Source organism: Dipodomys merriami, unplaced genomic scaffold (genome assembly GCF_024711535.1).
Source record: "Dipodomys merriami isolate MVZ:Mamm:240054 unplaced genomic scaffold, mDipMer1.0.p SCAF_8, whole genome shotgun sequence".
Lineage (NCBI taxonomy): Eukaryota > Metazoa > Chordata > Mammalia > Rodentia > Heteromyidae > Dipodomys > Dipodomys merriami.
Genome location: NW_027206401.1, coordinates 10,187,333 through 10,207,901, shown reverse-complemented (window position 1 = coordinate 10,207,901; position 20,569 = coordinate 10,187,333). Strand labels below are relative to the sequence as shown.

At 43.0% G+C, this 20,569-nt stretch overlaps 1 protein-coding gene across 15 annotated transcripts in view; it reads right to left on the bottom strand.

Moving 5' to 3' along the window:
* Syne1 (spectrin repeat containing nuclear envelope protein 1) overlaps positions 1–20,569 on the bottom strand; it is a 406,378-nt gene that overhangs the window by 142,601 nt on the left and 243,208 nt on the right. For all 15 annotated transcript variants that reach the window (XM_070010443.1, XM_070010444.1, XM_070010431.1 and 12 more), the window contains 12 exons: positions 19,676–19,935; positions 18,303–18,468; positions 17,591–17,743; positions 14,485–14,637; positions 13,719–13,901; positions 12,966–13,103; positions 9,931–10,116; positions 9,507–9,629; positions 8,857–9,039; positions 7,200–7,343; positions 4,325–4,519; positions 2,994–3,134 (listed from right to left, as the gene is read on the bottom strand). In XM_070010443.1, the coding sequence (XP_069866544.1) occupies positions 2,994–3,134; positions 4,325–4,519; positions 7,200–7,343; positions 8,857–9,039; positions 9,507–9,629; positions 9,931–10,116; positions 12,966–13,103; positions 13,719–13,901; positions 14,485–14,637; positions 17,591–17,743; positions 18,303–18,468; positions 19,676–19,935 (2,025 nt within the window). The remainder of the gene's footprint in view (positions 1–2,993; positions 3,135–4,324; positions 4,520–7,199; positions 7,344–8,856; positions 9,040–9,506; positions 9,630–9,930; positions 10,117–12,965; positions 13,104–13,718; positions 13,902–14,484; positions 14,638–17,590; positions 17,744–18,302; positions 18,469–19,675; positions 19,936–20,569) is intronic.

The window sequence follows — 20,569 nt, the reverse complement described above, 5'->3', positions numbered from 1 at the left end:
AGAGATGCTGTGGAGCTTCTGCCCTGAAGGCCAGGAGTTTGCCTCCTGTGCTACTGCTTTTTATTCAAGCCAATACTTCTCTCAATGCTTCTGTGGAGTTCGAGTCTCAGACTGCATCAAGGCAGAGTAAGAAATTGCAGCAGGCTCCGGGGACGCGGCAGGGTTCTGCTCCCGAGTGAGCTAAGTTATTATTACCCTACTTGCTCGGCGCTAGTGCTGGCGAGCAAACCCACTGGCTGTGAGTGGGCTCGGTGCTTTATGTAACGAGGATCTACTTACAGCACAAGCCAAGCCCGTTGAACAGCTGTGCTTCTATGAAGCGGTTATATTTGGCTGGGCCTTGACATGGCTGTGAACATACTGCCCAGGGTTTGGAGTTATCCTAAAAGAGACCATTTTGTAATCTAGGGCTTCCTGGTCAGTTGCTCCTCACAAGGTTTCCTTGTCTCCTCATTTGTACTGCTGTACTAGAATAACACGTGGTGGTCACGGCCACATTTATTTACTTGAGGGATGCCAAGCAAGACTGGTTTACTTTGTTTACAGCTTCCACCGAGTCAAGCTGTCTGACATGGCCTAACCTAAGACATCTCCTGCTAACTTGCAGGACCCTGGATCGGTATGTTAGATTGCTAATGTGATTCCACTAATGGCAGTTCGTGCACTGGGTTTCACACAAAGCCAACTTACCCAATTTTAGGATGCCATTAATCTTAGTGGCAAGTAACGGTGAATGGCTAGTAATAAGCAGAATATTTGCAGGTTTTGCCATTTACTGGACACACGCAGGTATACATGGAAAGATACCTTATAAAAAAGTACACGGAGCTGGAGATGTGCAGCTTCCATCTGTAATCCTGGCTACTGAGGCAGCTGAGAGCCGGAGGATCAATGTTTGAGACTAGCTCTGGCAGAAACGTTTGATAGCCTCCATTACCAAAAGCACCAACATAAAGCAAGGCTGGAGGTAAGGCTCAAGTAGCCCATCACAGCCTACCCAGAATGAGACACTGAGTTCAAACTCCAGCACCACCAAGAAAGAAAGAAAAACGTAAATAAAGGGGCAGCAAGGAGACTTATAATTTGAGTGTTCATCTCTGAAGACTCATTGTTATTCAAAATACTTATTATTATTCAAAATTATGCACATTAAATAATGCTTTTCAATATAGTGGTCAGCTGACTGGAGTCCAGTGTCTCTAGTTCTAATAACCAGTGAGCACAGGGAAGTTATGTGGGGTTAAAGAATGAGCAACATGTCTTATGAATTTTTAAATCAGGTTTAGAATATAGTTGCCAATATCTCCCAGGACGCCCTGTACTTCGCTTTGAGATTTTATCTGGTAGTGTGTGTGTGTGTGTGTGTGTGTGTGTGTGTGTGTGTGTGTGTGTGTGTCTGTCTGTCTGTCTGTCTGTCTGTCTGTTCTGTCTGTACGGGGCCTTCAACTCAGGTCCTTGAGTTCTTGTGTGGCTCTTTCATTTATGGCAGTCACTCTAGGCCTTCACCTCTACCTCTGGCTTTTTGCTAGTTAACTGTCAGATTTGTTGGTCTGGACTGTCTCTGAATCACAGTTCTCCGATCTCAACCTCTGAACAGCTAGGACTACAGGTCTGAGCTACCTACCTGTTCCTAGCTCATCTGAACACTTTTGTTATAATTTATTCTGTTAGTCTTTCTCTGGGATTTAAGGTCCTTTGGGTGAGGCTATTGTCACCTTTATCTAGGTTCATTTCCAGTGCCCAACTCAAGGGGATGTGTCTAGCAGGTGCTCAGAACACACTGGATGAAGGAATGAACTGATAATGTCCTACAGCCATATTGATTTCTACCGAGAGTTTCATTACCTAAAGGCTTGAACAATTGTGCATTCCCTTTTGATTGGGACCAACGTTCTGCTTAGTACAGATGTCCTAATTTGAATGTTTCAGCTTCAAATAAAAAGACTGACAAATTTATAGAAGAGATTATAAAATATGTGCGTGGGTTAGCAGTTTTTCTGTGACAATATAGCTCAACTCTTTTAAATTTCATAGGAATTTCATAGTTCCATTATTAAAACTTTTGAAAGTTGCTGTGGCTTAGCAATACACAACACTGTTTAATATGCCTTACAACTTTGGGTTATCATAAAGACATCTTTTAAAAAATTTGTATCCAGTATTTCTCATAAAAAGTTTGGCTGTAGAATTTAGAATATATTTACTGCATTGTATGCTAGAAGGTAGCCCATAATTATTCTCATAATTATTCCCATATTATTTTCATGTTATAATAAATAAAAGCAGCCAGGCATCAGTGGCTCATACTTGTACTACTAGCTACTCAGGAGACTGAGATCTAAAGATTACAGTTTGAAGCCAGCCTGGGCAGAAAAGTCCCCACGAGACTCTTATCTCCAATTAACCACTCAAAAACTCAAAGTGGCACTGTGGCTCAAGTGGTAGAGTGCTAGCCTTGAGCACAAAGAGGCTCAGGGATAACACCCAGGCCCTGATTTCAAGCCCCACAACTGACAAATAAAAAAAGAAAGAAAAGGAAATAAAGGCATAGCATAATGAACACGAATTTTTTAACACACAAAATCTGTGTGGTAAAGGTCAGAATCCTGTGTTCCATGAATGTAAAGCTCACCTGGAATTATGTTATTTTCTAACAGTGTGGCAGACGCCTTACATATTCTCTTAGGATGCAGGACCCTATTTGACCTGAGTGGAGGAATGGAGGCCCCAAGGTCTCTTTTCAAAGAAGCCTTCTGGGGCTATCATTTCCGGACCTAATTGTTTGCTTATCTCCCTGTCGGTAGCACAGGAAAGGAGATGACATCCTGGGCCAGAGGTCTCACTCAGCAGTCACATTTGTGCAATCGGAGCATCTGGTGGCCCTGACACCAAATGCAATGAGGAAGATTCACACCCACAGCCCCAGGAGGAAAGAGAATGGAGTTGTGCGTCTGCCCGGAGCTCAAGGAGCGAGGAAGGTGAAGGAGAGGTACCTGGCTGACGGCCGCCTCCGTGTGAGCCACCGGTGAGGGGGAGCGGCAGGCCGGCGGGGAGGACATCTCGCTGTTGGTTCCCTCCTCCCCGGACTCTTCCGTGACAGGGGACAGCAGAGTGTGACAGCGACCTGCCGTCATCTGATACAGGAAACGCGGCCAGAAGGACAGGGAAATCAGTTAGCCAGGGGAGCAAAAATCCTGGCCAGACGCAAGGCCAAAACAGATCATTGTGTAACATGGGTGCCGGTGACTGAGACACTCATTTACATACGAAAGTCTGTGTTCACACGTAAAAGTTTGTGTTCAAGTGCCCACTCTTAGGGAATCATTCGCCAAACACACACAGATGGGGGTGTGCAGGATATCCGAGTTTTGCTGTTGATCAAAAACTTATTTTCTATTTAATCTATTTTTTTTTTAGTGCTGTGTCTTTATAAATAACTCCCTTGCCCCCCACCCAAAAACACAAATCATCTGAGTAAGGGAAAACGAATTTATGAATTACAATGCTCTCTTTGGCATCTCAAGTTCCAAATATCTTAGGGAAATAAATGCATCAAAAACAACACCTTGGGCTTAAGTAGTAGTGTCCTGAAGTCAATCTCCAGAACCCAGCAAGAAAGAAAAAAAGAAAAAGGTACATAAACAAAGCAGTCTATTTCTCCAGAGGCACACCTATGTGTGGCTTTATATTGCTTCAGGCACAACTTGTGGGAAAGAAAATAGATAGTGCAGGTTAGGCAGGAAGTGACTGAACACTCAGTGCCGTCTCCGTGGAAGGAATAAACACCGTGGAACAGAAATCCACGCAGTTGATTTCTTGAAACCCGTGGCTAAACTTTGAATTCTCTATTGCTATGGTTTTGTTTCCTCATCATAGTTTCTCTTCTAAATTTCATTCAACAAGCACACAGAGTATGAGCAACCTACCTCGTTAGCTAGTTCTCCCTGGAAAATGTAACTAAATATATGTATTGTAATTTTCCCATCCCCCAGAAGACCAGACCACCCGTGTAAAGGATTTTTTTTTTTTTAACGCACAAAGCACAGAGTCTTTCAGTATTATGGCTAAATTAGAATCAAATGAAAGAAAAGATTTTTGGATGGGGAAACCCAGAACCTCAAACCAATCATTTCATTTCATTTCAACTGGTACTGTTTATGGCTTTGGTCCTAATGTACTCCAAGAGAAAGAAGCAAACAGCTCTTTAATGCAAACCTAAAAGGCTGATGTCTAAATGAAGCCTCAGAAGGGATCCAGGCCCACCAGGGAGGGTCCAGTCTAGAGAGCAAAGCCGGGCCCCAGCGGGGACCGACCTGAGCCTTACCATGACCACAGAGGGATAGGCTGAGGGCGTGGGGAGGAGCTCCCCGTCCAGGTCCTCCGTCCCTTCTGCCAGTCCCTCCACCTCTGTCACCGTCAGGAGCATGGTGGCGTGCTTGGCTTTCATGGTCAGCATCTTGCACTTGGAATTCAACGAGGCGATCTGCTCCTGGTAGCCCTTGATTTTGTGCGCCAGCTCCTGGGGAAACATTTGCCAGGCGCGGTGTGTTAGAGCAGCCGGGATAGGAAGCTTGTCACAGCATTCATCTTCCTGCAGCGCCGGCCAATGAGATGGCAGCGCTTGCAAGGCAGGATGTCAGCAGCAGCGGCGGCCACAGCCAGCCAGCCTGCATCTCCACTCAGCCCTGAGCCAGACCACAGAGAGACAGAGGCCCGCAGCCAGCCCCACCCCCCAGGGACACTGAGGGAAGACCAGGCGCTTCAGGAAGAACTTCTAATCCTGGGAAGATGCTTTCTTTGCAAGCGTGAATCTCTAACAATCCAGAACGGTCAACCTGATTTGCAAGGTCTTAAAAAGCATTTGAAATGTACCAGATGGTTCATGCCATGGAAATTAGGTCATGTGATAACTAAAACTTAAAAAAAAAGCAGTGCTCAGCTCTTACACTGAGTCCATCCAAGAGCTGGCCGTCATTAATTTTGGATGGGTCACAAAATGAAATGCCTGTCCAGTTATTGTTGTTGTTTTTAATCCTCCCTATAAGCTAGATATTATATATGAAATTGTTTCCCAAATAAAATGTTGTACATTCCATCAAATTTTCTCTCCCACACTCTTAGCACAGTTCAACTATTTCTGAGCCTCCAAACCTTAAAGTGTTATTCCAATTTAATGGCTTTTAACTGCTTTTGCTTTTGAAAAATACTGTGACAGAATAGTAGATAGAAGTTTAAAGACTTTTTGTGAAGAGCTTATTGGAAACTCATTATGGAGGGAAGACAGCTCTCATTAAGATCATAGGTCATTAAGATCTGTTTTAGGAGAATGGTAATCTTGAATATTAGTTATACTTTCTTGATTGAATATACATTATAAAGATTACATATTTTATATACCTTCATGCAAACCACTTATTCTTTTCTATCCCTTTTATTTGGCTCCTTTGCCAGGGAAAGCTGTCATTTAGCGTCATTTATGTCATTGTGTACAGAACACATCCTGTCCCAAAGATGTTAAGTATCTGTGTGTTCAAATGATATTATATGTCCTTGCATGTTCATTCGTGTATATGGATGTAACACACACACACAGGTTTTAGCATGCTGTTAAGTGTTCTTTTTTCTCCCATCTCCCAACCAAAACTGAGAGGAAGGATAATCAGTCGAGATGAACTCAGCCACAGCCTCAACTTCCTCATTCCAATGCAGAGCAGAACAGGAATTTTTAAACTATAGTTTTAAAAAGGAGCCATTATACTGGGCACTAATGGCTCACGCCTATAATCCTAGCTACTCTGGAAGCTAAGATCTGAGGATTGAGGTTCAAAGCCAGCCTGAGCAGGAAACTCCATGAGACTCTTATGTCCAATAAACTACTCAGAAAAAGCTGGAAGTGGCACTGTGGCTCAAGTGGTAGAGTGCTAACCTTGAGCAAAAGAAGTTCAGGGACAGTGCGTAGGCCCAGAGTTCAAGCTGCAGCTGTAGATTCTCAATTACTAAATAGTTGTGGGTTTTTCTTTGCACTGAACAGATATATGGACTCCGATGGCTAGGACGTGGGCACTCTAAATGAAATTGGTTATCATTGGTTCACATGGATGCAAACAGAGGCCAGCAGCTAGCTTACTGAGCTCCTTGAATCCCAGGAGACTGAGTTTTCTTGCAGTGGCTTAGTGCCTTGCCCTCTAAGAGTAAATGAGGTCATCCCTTGTGGAGTTGACAGAATCAGACTTCGCCTGTTCCCACCAGTGACCTAGGACTGGTCCCAGCTGCTGTCTAGCCTTGCAGAAGTACACACATAATCACAGTGAGTGTCCTTTCCTGTGTTGAATCTACATTATATTTAACCCTCCTCTGTAACTCAAATGTAACTTCAGGGCTAGGCCTCGTGGTGTACCACTGTAATCCCAGAAGTCCAAGGCCAGTCCCAGGCCAAAAGGAGGAGACCCTATGAGAAAAATAACTAAGGAAAAAGGGCTGTGGATGTAGCTCAAGTAGAAGAGCACTTGCCTTGCAAGTCCAAGTCCCTGAGTTCAAACCCCAGCACCACCCAAAAAAACAAAAACAAAAACAAAAAGCAGCTGTTACCACTTCCAATGGATGATGAAAATCTGAATTTCAAAGTTAACTCAGGTTAAGCCTGCCTGTATGATTTTTGTGGGCTGATTATTTATGCTGTGACAAATCCACTGAAATAAAATGAAGTGCTAGCATGTTAATGAGTTACTCATTCTCAGAAAAAAAATGTGTGTGTATTTTAACTTTCTTTCCTTTCTTTCTCCCTCCTTCCTTCCCTACTTCCTTCCTTCCTTCCTTCCTTCTTTCCTCCCTCCCTTCCTCTCTCCTTCCCTCCTTTCCTCCCTCCCTCCTTCCCTCCTTTCCTCCCTCCCTTCCTTCCTTCCTTCCTTCCTTCCTTCCTTCCTTCCTTCCTTCCTTCCTCACTCCCTCCCTCCCTCCTTCCCTCCCCTTAGTCTCTCCTTCCTTCCTTCCTGTTTTCTTTTTCTGTTTGTCTCAGCCTCCTAAGCTCTGGCATTATAGGTCAGCTTGATTATAAATCACACTTGAAATGCAAAGGCAGGTAAACGCTGCCCAGGAATCCACTCCTTACACGCAGGGCAGGGCAGGGCTAGCCTCTCTCTTGCAGTCACCAGTCAAGCCTGCCTCTTCCTTTCCTCGGTGCCCTGCCTCCAGCCTCTTACCTCATGCTGAGAAATCTGAGCTTGCAGCTCCTGGATGTTACTGGTGGCCACAGGCGTGTCCTGGATCTCCCGGTGAGCTCCTTCGATCAGCTGCTGCAGATGCTTCATCTCTTGCTCATATTGTTCATATTGCACCACAGCCTCCTTTGGAAGGGAAAAGAAAACCATCATTTCATCTTAAATCACTAACTGGGTGATTGTATGGACAGTATTACCTCCAATTCTCCTGGGTCCAGGCAACCAGAGATGGGTAGAATCTTTAGATGGCTCAAGTTCTCAACTTAAGCAATGCCAAAATTTTTTCTTTAAAATATTATAGTCAGACACTAGCGACTTATGCCTGTAATTCTTAGCTACTCAGCAGATTGGAATCTGAGGATCTTTACTGCCAGCCTGGGCAGTAAAGCTTGTGAGACTCTTATCTCCAATTAACTACCCCAAAACCAGAAATGGAGCTATGGACCAAGTGGTAGAGCACCAGTCTCAAGTACAAAAGTTTGGGGACAGTGCTCAGGCCCTGAGTTCAAGCCCCAGAACAGGCGCACACACAAACATTATAACAGAATTACTGATGGAATCAAAATAGGTGCATGGTTAGGATTCTCTTCTGTCTACTCATACTAAGATGATAGGCAGCTGTCAAAAGGCCGAACTGTACATAAGACTCTTGCTTTTTTTTCTCCATTGAAGAAATACTGAACAAATAAACCCTTGGACAAGCGCTGAAGTACAAGATAAAAACATGAACATGCAGTATTTCTAGCTTCAGGAAGTTAATGTTGAACAATTTACCTGGTAATGTAAGAAGCAAAGATAGTTGAAAGAAATGAATCACTAGTGTCAGGTGTAGTGACATGTGCCTGTAATCCCAGCTTTCAGGAGGTGGAGCTGGAAGATGGTAAGTTTGTGAGCAGCCTGGGCTATGTATCAAGTTCAAGGCAGCCTGTCTGCCAGTAAAAACCTATCCCCAAATAAACAAATAAATAATACTGCTTTTAGAGGGCTGATATTTTTTATAAAAATGTAAATACTAATTGAAGACGATCTACATTAAATTCCATCATTTGAGGTCAGTGATTTCTATTTTTTTCTTTTATTAGGTGACGAGACAAAGAGTTTTTCTTCGGGCAAAGGTATTCAATAGTACATTTTCTGGTATAAGAAAATATATTTAATGAATCAAGAAGCTGAAAAAGAGAAAATATCTGATACCAGCCTCTGTCACCAGGTTCTAAATGACCGGCAGATGAATCAAAGACAGAAAATAAATAGCAGCATAGATGGTTTGCTCTATAAGTCATCCTTTGTGTGTGTGTGTGTGTGTGTGTGTGTGTGTGTGTGTGTGTGTGTGTGTGTGTGTGTGTGTGTGTGTGTGTATTTATATTTATATATGTATATATATATATATACATATATATAAAAATCAACAAAAGATAGTTTTCACCAAAAGATATTTTTAATAGCGTGTTCCCGGGTTTTTGTGGCTGATCCAAACGCTAGCATTTGAATCTCATTTTATGTAAGCCGTCGGTCTGATTTAGCACTGGGGATGTGTTTTGATGGTTGAGCCCACACAAAGCTAAGAAAAGCAGCCGGTGGCTCACTGGCCGTGGCCGGCTGGCGAGCCCCGGGCCGGCCCCGGCAGAGCTGCACCTGCCTGCATGATGTTGCATTGCTGGATGGCTGAGTGCTGCAGCCGGCTGGCTTCCTCCTGCAGCCGCAGGGCAGCGTGACACAGCGGCAGGGTGGCGACCACGTCCTCTGGGATCCGCAGTGCGCTCTGGCAGAGCTGCACAGCTTGTACCCTCGGCTTGAGTGACTCCATCTCCGACAGCAAGTGCTGGAAGGACAGGGACATCCCTCAAAACTTGAATAGGGACATCGGTTTGTGCAGACGATAAAAGGTACAAAACCAGCAGCTCCCGCCTGTAATCCCAGCTACTCAAAAGGCTAATATCTGAGGGTCGTGATTTGAAGCCACGTGAGGAAAGTCAGCAAGACTCTTCTTATTTCCAATTAACCACACACAACACAGCTGGAGCTATGGCTCAAGTGACAGAACACCAGCCTTGAATAAAATTACTAAGAGATATTGCCCAGACCCTGAGTTCATGCCCAGTACCAGCATGCACCCACCAAAAAGACAGTTACTGGACTATAGCTACAAGTTATCACCATTTTGTAAGGAATAGATCTTTTTCACTAATGCAGTGCTAAGACGCTAATGCAAGGTAGAAAGCATATGCTTCACATCCTATATTTCAAATGTCGGCCCACCTCCATCCACCCTAAGGTAATTTTGTTCACCTGTCGATGGGACAGTTGCTCCTTGAGAGTAAAGCGACCAACTTCTGGAGAGGTCAGCATTGCCTGGGCCTGTTCCAAAGCGGCCTGTAAGTTTCTTAGCTCAGCCTCAAATTTTTTCATATCCTGGAGAGTAAAAGTTAGGTGAACATCAACACTGAAGTTCAAAGTCATAAATGAAGGCTACTAGCATCTTAGTCAGACAGGGTGGGTGAGAAAAATTTTTGAGGACCTCACTGCACCCCACCACATCTCAATCAATCAAATGCTGCTTCGGGTGGTGTGAGCTTGTCATCCGAGCTCTAAAGGAGTTTTAAACAGGAGGATAGCTGTCCGCTTGGGTATAAATGCCAGATCGTAGGCTAAGAGTAAAGAAAGCACAAAGGATCGGGGGTGTGGCATCACCTTTTTTCATTGTTACATGTACCTTGGCTGCATCTTGGAGATTCTGTAGTCGGATTTTGATGATTTGCTGTAACTCCTCGGTCTCCCGGCCCAGGTCTGCCACTTGCTGAGACATTTTCTCGGTGTGGTACATGCTAGCGAGGCACTGTAATTTCTCAGCCATTGCTTCCAGATTGCCGTCGATTTCTTCAGATTCTTCTAGCAGGGTCTAGAGTAAATTTTCACTATGCATGAAACTGGCAGGCAGGCACGGTCTCAGCCAGCAAGCACCGCATAGCTGAAGCCCAGCAGGCTGGGAAGGTTGCTAAGAGAACTGAGAGGTAATCCCCTGTGCATCTCACAGGTTCCTCTTGTGTGCTTGCTACAGGTTGGACCTGCACACCTATGCCAGCCCCGTTTAACAGAAAAGCAAAGCCCAAGAACCTTCATAGGTCATGCCAGGCTGTGTGTGACAAGAACTCCTGCTCTGCCCGCCTTAGGCTGCATCTTGGCGAGAGTCAGGTCGGGAGAATTCCAGCCACACTGACCACATCTCTAGGTCTGCCTCTTCCCACGTTGCAACTAAAGAAGGAGTTGCCTGAGTAAGGACGCTGGTGGCTCATGCCTATAATCCTTAGCTACTCAGGAGGCTGAGGCCTGAGGATCAAGGTTTCAAAGCCAGCCCAGGACAAAGTCCAGTCCATGAGACTTTTATCTCCAGAAATGGAGCTGTAGCTCAAGTAGGGGTAGAGTGCTAGCATGGAGCAAAAATAAAGCTCAGGAGCGGTGGCTGGAACCAGTACACAGGTGCCCTTCCTACCCTCCTTGTCAGCTCTTCTGTTCTATTTAAGATCTAGATGTCTATCACTCAAAAAAGCTAAAACAAGACAAGAGCAATACAAAGAAACAAAAATCATTGAGGACTTGTGACAAGTAAGACAAAGAGGTAAAAGTCAACTGCAATGTGAAGAGAAGGAAAGAAGGGAGTTGGGGGACGGTCTCCTGCTGTTGCTATATTTAATAACCCAAGGGCTTTCTCCCTGTACTTACCAAACTGTATTACAATGATTCTTCCCTAGCATGGCTCAAGTAGTAGAGCAACAGCCTCGGGCAAAAAAAGCCAAGGGAGACCACAGGGTTCTGAGCCCAAGCCCCCCAGTACCAGTACTGAATTAAGTAAGGAAAAAGAGAAGAGAAGAAATGATCTCTTCTCTAACTGATCTGCTCCATGGGGTAGGGACAAGGAGTCTTTTATTTGTTGTATTCCTAATGCCTATCAAAAGTCCTAGATTGGAAAAGTTCTCTCATAGCACAACAATGAACAAGGACAGGAGCTACTTAAAAAAAATAAAGAAGAAGAAGAAGAAGAAGAATGTCCATAGTACTTTTAAGGACTGCATGATAATCTGTTTCAGGCAAATGTTTACCCGGAAATGTTATTTGAGAGTTAAATTCTTAAGTGTTTCTTTAAAGCTTTACTATAGTTTCTATTAGCACATAAAATAATTTTTGACAATTGGGATGATAGCCATAATAATGAATCCAGCAAGTGTAATTAATAGGCCAGAGCAGTGACATCTTTGATGATCACTATCTACTTTAATAATTATTCTTTAAACTTTTTAAAAATCAGATTATAAGTTCTTGATTCTCTTTCTTTCTTCCCCTTCGTTTCTTCTCCCGCCTTCCTTCCTTCCTTCCTTCCTTCCTTCCTTCCTTCTTTCCTTCCTTCCTTCCTTCCTTCCTTCTTGTGCTGGTACTGAGGCTTGAACTCAGGGCCTGGGCACCGTCGCTTACCTTTTTCATTCAAGGCTGATGCTCTACCACTTGAGACACAGTTCCACTTCCAGCCTTTTGCTGGTTAATTGGACATAAGTATCATAGACTTCTCTGTCTGGGGTAGTTTGAAGCCAAAATCCTCAGAATTCTGCCTCTTGAGTAGCTAGGAGTACAATCATAAGATACTAGTGCTAAGCTGAAAGCTATTAATTCTTTAAGTAAGGCTTAAAAAATCCCAAATACTATTAACTTGACAATTAAAATTCTCTCTCTCTCTCTTTTTTACTTCAATTTGCATGTTAGGATTTCTAATGAGGTGGAGTGCTTACGAGTTGATTGTAAAAGCAGGAGGCTTTTATGTAGAACTCAATTAACTGGAAAGGAAGAGGGGTTAATTTAAAGGAACAAGTATATACAAGTTATGGGTGAGAGAAAAAAATCTCATATACATGAGGATACACATATAAAAATAAAAGTTGGTCTGTATTTTATTACAAGACAACTAGCCATCTAAATCAAGTCCAACTTACAAAAGGATGAAATAATTTCCTGGGTAACAGGGCCAAGAGTAAAAAAAAAATACTTTTGGCACAAGACTTCAGAGGAAATGAAGTAATTCAGCCATCGTGTGATGTAGACTCATCGTCGGCTCCTAGTTGTTCCTTCCCAACCCCCCACCTCCTGAGGAAGGCACGTGAGTGGGTCTGGCAGGAAGACTGAGAGGAGAAGGTGGGAGACTCCTACAGGGGACCTAAATGTGCTAGACAGGTAGGCAGCTAGGGGCCAGGTAGAGGACCTGCACATTCGGGGAACAATTCCATCTTCTTAGGTCTAACAGATGAATCGTGTTTATCCCCACCTCACAGATAACAACATAGAATTAAGACAGGAAGAGTATTTTACTCTTAATCACACAGTCCTATCTAGCTGAGCTTCCTTTCTCCCTGGGTCTGAGTATGGAGCCTGTCATCTTTCTATGCTTTACTAGATCTCTTTGAGGGGAAGAATTTCCCTCAAGAATTTCCCTCTCCACGAAGCTGCCAAAACGAGTCCTGTACGGCCAAGCGTTTTAAGTCTTAAGGGAAGGGAGTTCTGGGGGAAGTGGCGGATATTTATTTATAGACAATCTCATGAAATCGCATGGGTGGCTACCTGCTGTTAAAGCAAAACACTGGCCATTCTTTTTAATCTGGTTCCCCTTTAGTGTTATATCTCAGCCCTCTGAATGTTGTGTCAGTCTGGCCAGTTAAATCAAGCTCCTCTTCATTACTCTTTGAAAGTGCTTTTATTTACAGTTACCTGATGCAAAATGTACTGTTCCCGAAGCTGGCTGGAGGAATTCCATACTATCTTCCCGTGAACCAAGACTTTCGCTTTGTCAATCCACTTCAAAATGAATCCAAGCATTTCATTGTACTCTTCTAGATGTGATGCCGCCTGAGGAAAACAAAGTCACTTAGATTCAGGTAAAATTTGTTATCTGTAAAGCCCCCTGCTCTAATCTTACTGCTCTCTTGAGCGCCCTCCTGTCCTTCCACCTTCCACCACGGTTCAAGACTCTCACTTCTTTGTTACCTAGTCCTAGTTTTTAACTTGAACCTCATTCTAGAAAAACACTTCACTGAGGTGCAAAAGTCCAGTTTATAAGAAAGAATTGTAATGGGGGGGGGCTATAGCACCTGCTTAGTAACCTCAAACCTCAGTACTACTCAAAAATTAATACAAACAAAAATGATGTGCTACCTAAACCTACTGAAAAAATGCAAACCAATAAGTATAGCCTACATTCAAATGCTTGAATTTTTCATGTGATTTAATAAGAATTGTTAGTATTTTTTTTTTGTTTTACAAAATGCTTCTCTAGTTTACAAAATATTCACCCTCAAAATCTAGTGACAGGATTTGAAAGGAAACACATAGAGGTTGACCTATAAATCTTAGGAACAGAAGCAGGCAGGAAATAAACATCATTTAAATGACTTTTGTTATTGGAGGAGAAAGATTAAAAGTTTATTCCTCAGGGCACTTTGATGGTGAGTCTGGCACACATACCTGACTGAGCTTGGCAAGCCGATTCTCCACCTGCCTAATGGTTTGCTGGTGAAGTTCAGTCAGTTTTCCTATCTTCTTGGCCAGTGGCTTGCCTAGTTGGCCATGTTGCTCTGAGAACTTCTGTACCGCTCTATCTAATTCCATCAACTTCGCATTGCAGCCATCTAATTCCTCTCCCAGGACCTGCACGATGGGTAGAATAAAAGACTCTACAGATTTTCTAAGATCAGAAGGATTCTACTTGCAATAACCTTGGTAAAAAGCCACGCATTTAAAAATGGTCATTTTGCTAGGATCCTGTCTCTTTTTGTTTCTTGGGCTGGGGAGGCATTGTAGGATGTCCTATGATTCCCGTGCTTACTTCCTGAGTGAGAAAGAGGCCTCACGTGCTCTTCTGCCCCACCCAGATGGCTGAAAGTCACTTCTCATCAGAATGCAAAGACAGATTTAAACACCAAAAAAAAAAACCCAAAAAACAAAACCAAAAAGATGATTTACTTTGGAATTTACCAACTTGTACTCCAAAGTCATTTCACCTTTTCATTTTCTTCTCTTTTGGACTCACTAATGGTAGCTGGTTAGAATGATACATTATTCTAGTAGATTTTTGCTCTTGCATTGGCAATATGCCTGCTTTTCTGAGGGCGCATTCATGAAGTTTGCCAGTGACATTGTTTCCCTTTTGAATCCCCAAATAAACGTAACTTCAGTAAAACAGTTAATTCATTTGGCTACCCACCCCCCAGTCCCTTCCCCTCCTCCTTACCTTTTGATCAGCTTTCGCTTTAGCTAAGTCATCAGTTTTGGTTTTCAGCTTTGTCAGAATCGTCGTGAGGTCTTTGGCTACCTTCTGAATCTGCCTGCTGAATTCCTGGCTCATGGCCTTGCTCTGCTCAATTTCTTTTACTTTGTCTTGGATCTAAATGATTGATGAGAACAGCAAAACCAATCATGGGTAAAATAGGATAATAGGTACTGAAATTCTCCGATGACACTGACTAGAGTCACTGCAGGTGGAGGGAGATGCTCAGACACGAATGGTGTTTTGGCAAGTTGATTAGTGACAAGTTCCCCTGGCTTTCTGGGCTGTCTTGCTTCCCACTAGCTTTACGACATCCCTTCTGCTGCTGTAGTTTTTAGTAAGAAAGCAACAATCAACACATAGCCCATGATTCACGGAGTGAGTATTTGTACACAGCCACATCCTAGCTCCTCTGCACTAACCTTGTGACCCTGGGCATACAAACTCCTTTAGAGGATAAATAAGAAGAAATAAATAAGAAATAAGCCTTTTACTTCACTAAATAGTAAACCCTTGATTATTGCAGGCATAGGGATTGATTTCCTTTTTCTGTACTGAGGGTTGAACCCAGGACCTTACATTTCCTAAGCATCTAGGCAGGCTCTCTTACTGCTTGAGCCATATCTCTGGCTCTCCAAATCACCTCTCGATAAATGTCTCCGGGTGACTTTTTTTAAACTTTCCAAATACATTCTTAATTGAAAGCATATCCAATATGGAGGAAGATGGAAAGAAGCAAAATTGGGATGGCTGAGGGTAATAGCGCTCTAGCATAGCCTGTGCAAGGTTCTGGGTTTGATCCTCAGCACTGAGAGATTTCTGATAGAGTTGGTGTAGTTTGATAGCAAACTTTCATATATTTGCTAGGATAAAATGCTAGGAAGAAGATAGTCAAGAAGACTGAGGTAAAGACATTATATGAAAAGCCTTAGTATACCAAACCCATCACTACAAAAATACTTTGGGGCCTGTACTAAAGTGACTGGAATGCATTTGAATAATACTATTATAGTTGAGATGTAACCAGACCAACATTTAAAGTTTTTTGTTTTTGTTTTTGTTTTTGTTTTTGTTTTTTGCTGGTCATAGGGCCTGAACTCAGAGCCTGGGCACTGTCCCTCAGCTCTTCAGCTCAAGGCTAGCGCTCTACCATTTGAGCCACAGCGCCACTTCCGGCTTTTTCTGCTTATGTGGTGCTGAGGAATTGAACCCAGGGCCTCATGCATGCAAGGCAAGTACTCTACCACTGAGCCACCTTCCCAGCCCCTAAATGAGATTTTTTTTTTAGTCCGGTCATGGGGCCTGAACTCTGGGCCTGGGTGCTGTCCCTCAGCTCTTCAGCTCAAGGCTAGTGCTCTACCACTTGAGCCACAACGCCACTTCCAGATTTTTTCTTTTTGCTTATGTGGTGCTGAGGAATCGAACCCAGGGCCTCATGCATGCAAGGCAAGTGCTCTACCACTGAACCACCTTCCCAGCCCAACATGTAAAGTTTTTAAGAGTCCAAACTAACCAAGTCATCTGTCCCAATAGATTTCTCAACATCTAAGACAAGTGACAGATCTGACTAAGAGAGTGACTCACTCCTGTAATCCCAGCTACCCAGAGAACTGAGATTTAAGTATAGTATGATTTGAAGACCTCAGATAAACCTAAGAGACTCTTGTCTCCAATTAACCAGTAAAGAAATAGAAGTGGAAGTGTGTGTGGTTCAAGTAACAGAATTCCAACCACACGTGGAAAAGCCAACTGAGAGTGAAGGCCTGAGTTCAAAGCCCCGTACTAGCTCTCACATAAAAAAACAGAAAGCAGAACCTACGTTTAGATGAAAGTACTGATTCAGTAAAATCGGGTTTTGATGAGATTTTTTTTTTACAATGTTCTGCCTTTTCTGGTACATTGGAGATTCCAAAGTCCAGCATAGCTTGTATTATTTAATCCTTTATAATTCTACTCCACGCAGCAGATCATGTTCTCTTTGTCCCATTTAGAAGGGATCTGAGTTTAATGACTTTAATATTAAGTTACCAAGACAGTTCTAAAAACTCATGAAGATGCTTGAAAAGTTATTTTTACTACATGAAGGTGTGTCTTCCTTATAATTGATGTCTTTTTCTGGTCTCAGCAACAGAAAGGACTCTGCCACTCTTCTTTAGAAACCACTTTAAATATGTTGTTTCTGGGTGTTTTCTGTACTTTTTTCCTTTGTTAATTTGACTGAAGGTTCCTAGTCCTAGGGTTTGAACTCAGGGCCTAGGTGCTGTCCCTGAGCCTCTTTGTGCTCAAGGCTAGCACTCTACCACTTGAGCCACAGCCCTACTTCTGGCCTCCTTTTTATTTTGAGTAGTTTGTTGGAGATAAGAGTCTCATGGGGGGCTGGGAAGGTGGCTCAGTGGTAGAGCGCTTGCCTTGCATGCCTGAGGCCCTGGGTTCGATTCCTCAGCACCACATAAAGCAAAATGAAAAAAGCCAGAAGTGGCACTGTGGCTCAAGTGGTAGAGTGCTAGCCTTGAGCTGAAGAGCTGAGGGACAGCGCCTAGGCTCAGAGTTCAGGCCCCATGACCGGACCCCCACAAAAAGAGTCTCATGGGGACTTTCCTGACTGGGCTGGCTTTGAACCATGATCCTCAGATCTCAGCCTCCCGAGTAGCTAGGATTACAGGTGTGAGCCATTGGCACCCAGCTTGTTTTTCTTTTGATTGCTATTTTATTCAGATACCTCACATACTTACCTTCTCTTTTGCTGAACTGCTTAACTAAAACAACAAAAGAGTGTGTAGCACACTCTGGGTACTCAATAAGTAGCTGAATATAGGAAATATGTCTTTTTATGCCTTTGAATCCATTACGTTAGTAGAATAAAAAGGGAAGCAGATAAATATAATATTTGAATGGCATTATTCTCTATATCTATGATGATCTATGTGTTTCTTGCTAATTCAAAATTGATTGTTTCACAGTGATTAGTTATTTGACTCTAAGAAGTTGTGTGTGGAAGTCAAGTGCTCTCATATAAGAAGATGAACCATATAGAAGAACAGACAGCTGCTCTTTTTGGTCCTAAGTTTACCTGCTCGTGAATCTTCAGTTCCAATGCTACTTCAGCTAGCTGAAGGGAGATTTCCGAGGGCAGAATGGTGTGACGACCCAGGTACTTATTCTTCTGGTCTTCAGCCATCTTCTCAATGTTCTCGCGGTGATTCGTGGCTTCCCTCAGGAGGCTCTGAAGACAAGATTAAAATAAATTTCTGGTAGCCTGAAGCATTATATTTATGTTAGCCCTTGTTCTTCAATATATGATTAAATGTGGCATTAGCAAAATATCTGACGAGAAAAAGAAACTGAATATAAGCATATCCCATTGCACAAGATAAAAGAAAAAAAACCCATGAACTAATGCTAAATGTCTTTGATACATGTCCCAAAACATAATTTACTACTTCATTAAATATAAACAAGAGTATGTAATTGAAAAAAAAAGGAGCAAGTACTCTGAGTGTATGCTCACACATGTGTGCATGCATGTGTGCTGTGATCACATCTTGAACTCAGGGCCTAGGAACTGTCTCTTAGCTTTTACACTCAAGGCTGGGGTTCTACCACTTGAGCTCCATTTCCAGCTTTTGCTGGTTAATTGGAGATGAGAATCTCATCAGCTTTCCTGACTCCTCAGATCTCTGTCATTCTTTTTGATCCTTAGATCTCAGCCTCCTGAGCAGCTGGGATTTCAGCTAAGAGGGTCTACTTTTGTATGGCCATAGAGAACAAGGAGAGTTTCATACCTGCATTTCTTCAAGTTGTGCATCTACTTCTATTGTTGGATTCTCTAAGTATTCCTTTGTTTCTTGAACCCAGGATTTTACAGAATTAATTTGAGTCTCCACCACTTCTCTCTCTTGCAACTCTTGCTTTACTAGTTTTCCATCATTTTTCACTTTCTCCTGCATGCTTCAAAAGGAGAGGGAAAAAGCAGATGTGGATTTGAAGAGGAAGGAATACCTCCACATGACATCATCTTACTAAAAACATGCATGAGAAGGAAATCTAGTACCTTGTAAAGAGACCATATCTAGAAAAGACATTGATCTTAAACTGTCAATGTTCAGTAAAACTAAGATTCAGCTCAAGTATAACAACAGAATATTCATCATCTGGTATAAAAACTTCATCCAAGTTGAGAGTTGATTTTTTTTCCTGTGTCACTAAATTCCAACTAATTTCTATCTAAAGCATCTGGAGGTGATAGATTATATCCTTCCTCTTTGGAAATCTGCCCACATGGTACTGTCAGTGGCATTTAAAATATGTACAATTAAGATCTTTTGTGGATTGTTAGAAGATAGTCTTTAAAGAAAACAACCAAACTAGAGACATTTTACCATTATCAATGCTAGTAATGTCCAAACCTCAACTTTGGATTCGAATTATTGTAATTCTGATTTTTAAAAAAAGGCTTCATTTAGTGGTGGCAAAATACCCTGCCTTCATCAATAACTAAGAGGCAAATTTAGGATTCAAATGAGGTAGCATCAGTTAATTCAGGAACTAAATTATCTAATGACCCCTTTTATCTTTGACCCTACAGGTGGGTAAATCAGGTGGGTTATATACCATCAAGATAAACTTTCTCCTAAATTCACTACTAGTCAGTGGCTTACAGCTACCAACGAGTCAGCGACCTTTATCTAAAGACTTCTCAGTGGTTTAGGTTTCAAGTTCGTCCAATTCTCCTGAATCATACCAGCTTCTCCCCCTGTTACTCAGAGTCCCCTGAAGATCACATGAGTCCTTCCAAGCTTTCTTCTGTGGGATTCACACTCTATGCCCAGCTCAAGCCTACCCAGTCTTCAGCCTCAGAAGCTGGCCCTGCCTGCCTCTTCTTTGCATGTCCTTAGCATATTTTGAGTGCTATGTTGAAATGCTCCTGAAGTCATTCACCCCCCGCTGCTCCACTGCCCACCACAACAATGTAGACACTGAGTTTGGCTCCCTCACCGGGGTATTTCTAAATTCTACCAGATATGTATGTGGGTCATGCTGGAAGAGGGGGCGAGGTGATCCCCACATTTTGAAGGGGGAATGATGAAGACCTCCAGACACCCCCCCCCCAGCACTGTCAGTGTCCAGACAGAGAAGGAGGCAGCTGGAAAGCTACCTGAGGCACCCATCTTGCACTGCGATGATGTCCTGCAGGACAGACGACTCTTCTCCAGGGCCCATGCTGGCTCCGTCTTGGAGCATGCTCAGTGCTTGCTGCTGAAGGGGGCCCAAAGCCAGCTGCTGCTGCTCCAGCTCCAGCAGACAAGTGTCTTGCTGTTCCAGAAGGGCCAGGAGCTCTGCTTTGGAGGCCTTCTCGGCTGAGCCCCCTGGGAGCTTCTCCTGCAGCTGATGAATCATTTCAGTGGCTTTTTGGACCTAATCAGAAATAGACAGGCTATGAAGCTCAAAAATGAACTGAAAAATAGAGAGCACTTTCAGACTGACCCTTGTGTACCGAAGCATGCTGGAGATGGTCAATGTACATTCTACATCCCAGGAAACAAACTGGAAAGGAAGTTCCAACTTTGCGTGTGGGTTTTATCTTTGTGTGCCAGTGCTGGGGTTTGAACTCAGGGTTTCACAGGCTTGCTTAACACTTATTTATTTATTTATTTATTTGCTCAAGGCTGGTGCTCTACCACTTGATCCATATCTCCATATCTTCTTTCTTTCTGATGATTCATTGAAGAAGAATCTGACAGATATTTCTGCCCCGGCCAGCTCCTCAGATCTCAGCCTCCTGAGTAGCTAGGATTACAGATTTAAGATATTAACATCCAGCTTGTTGGCTTAGTTTTTTTTTTTAAGATCAAATCTTGCCATGTAGCTCAGGCAAGCCTCAAAGTCACAATCTGCACCCTCTCCATCTCCAGAGTGCTGGGATTATAGGAGCAAACCATCACACCTGGTTTCATTCTGGATATAAATTTTTATCTCAAAATCTTATCAGAACCATCAGAGACTATGTGAAACAGGTAATTTCTTTTAAACCAAACCAAAAACTTTCTAA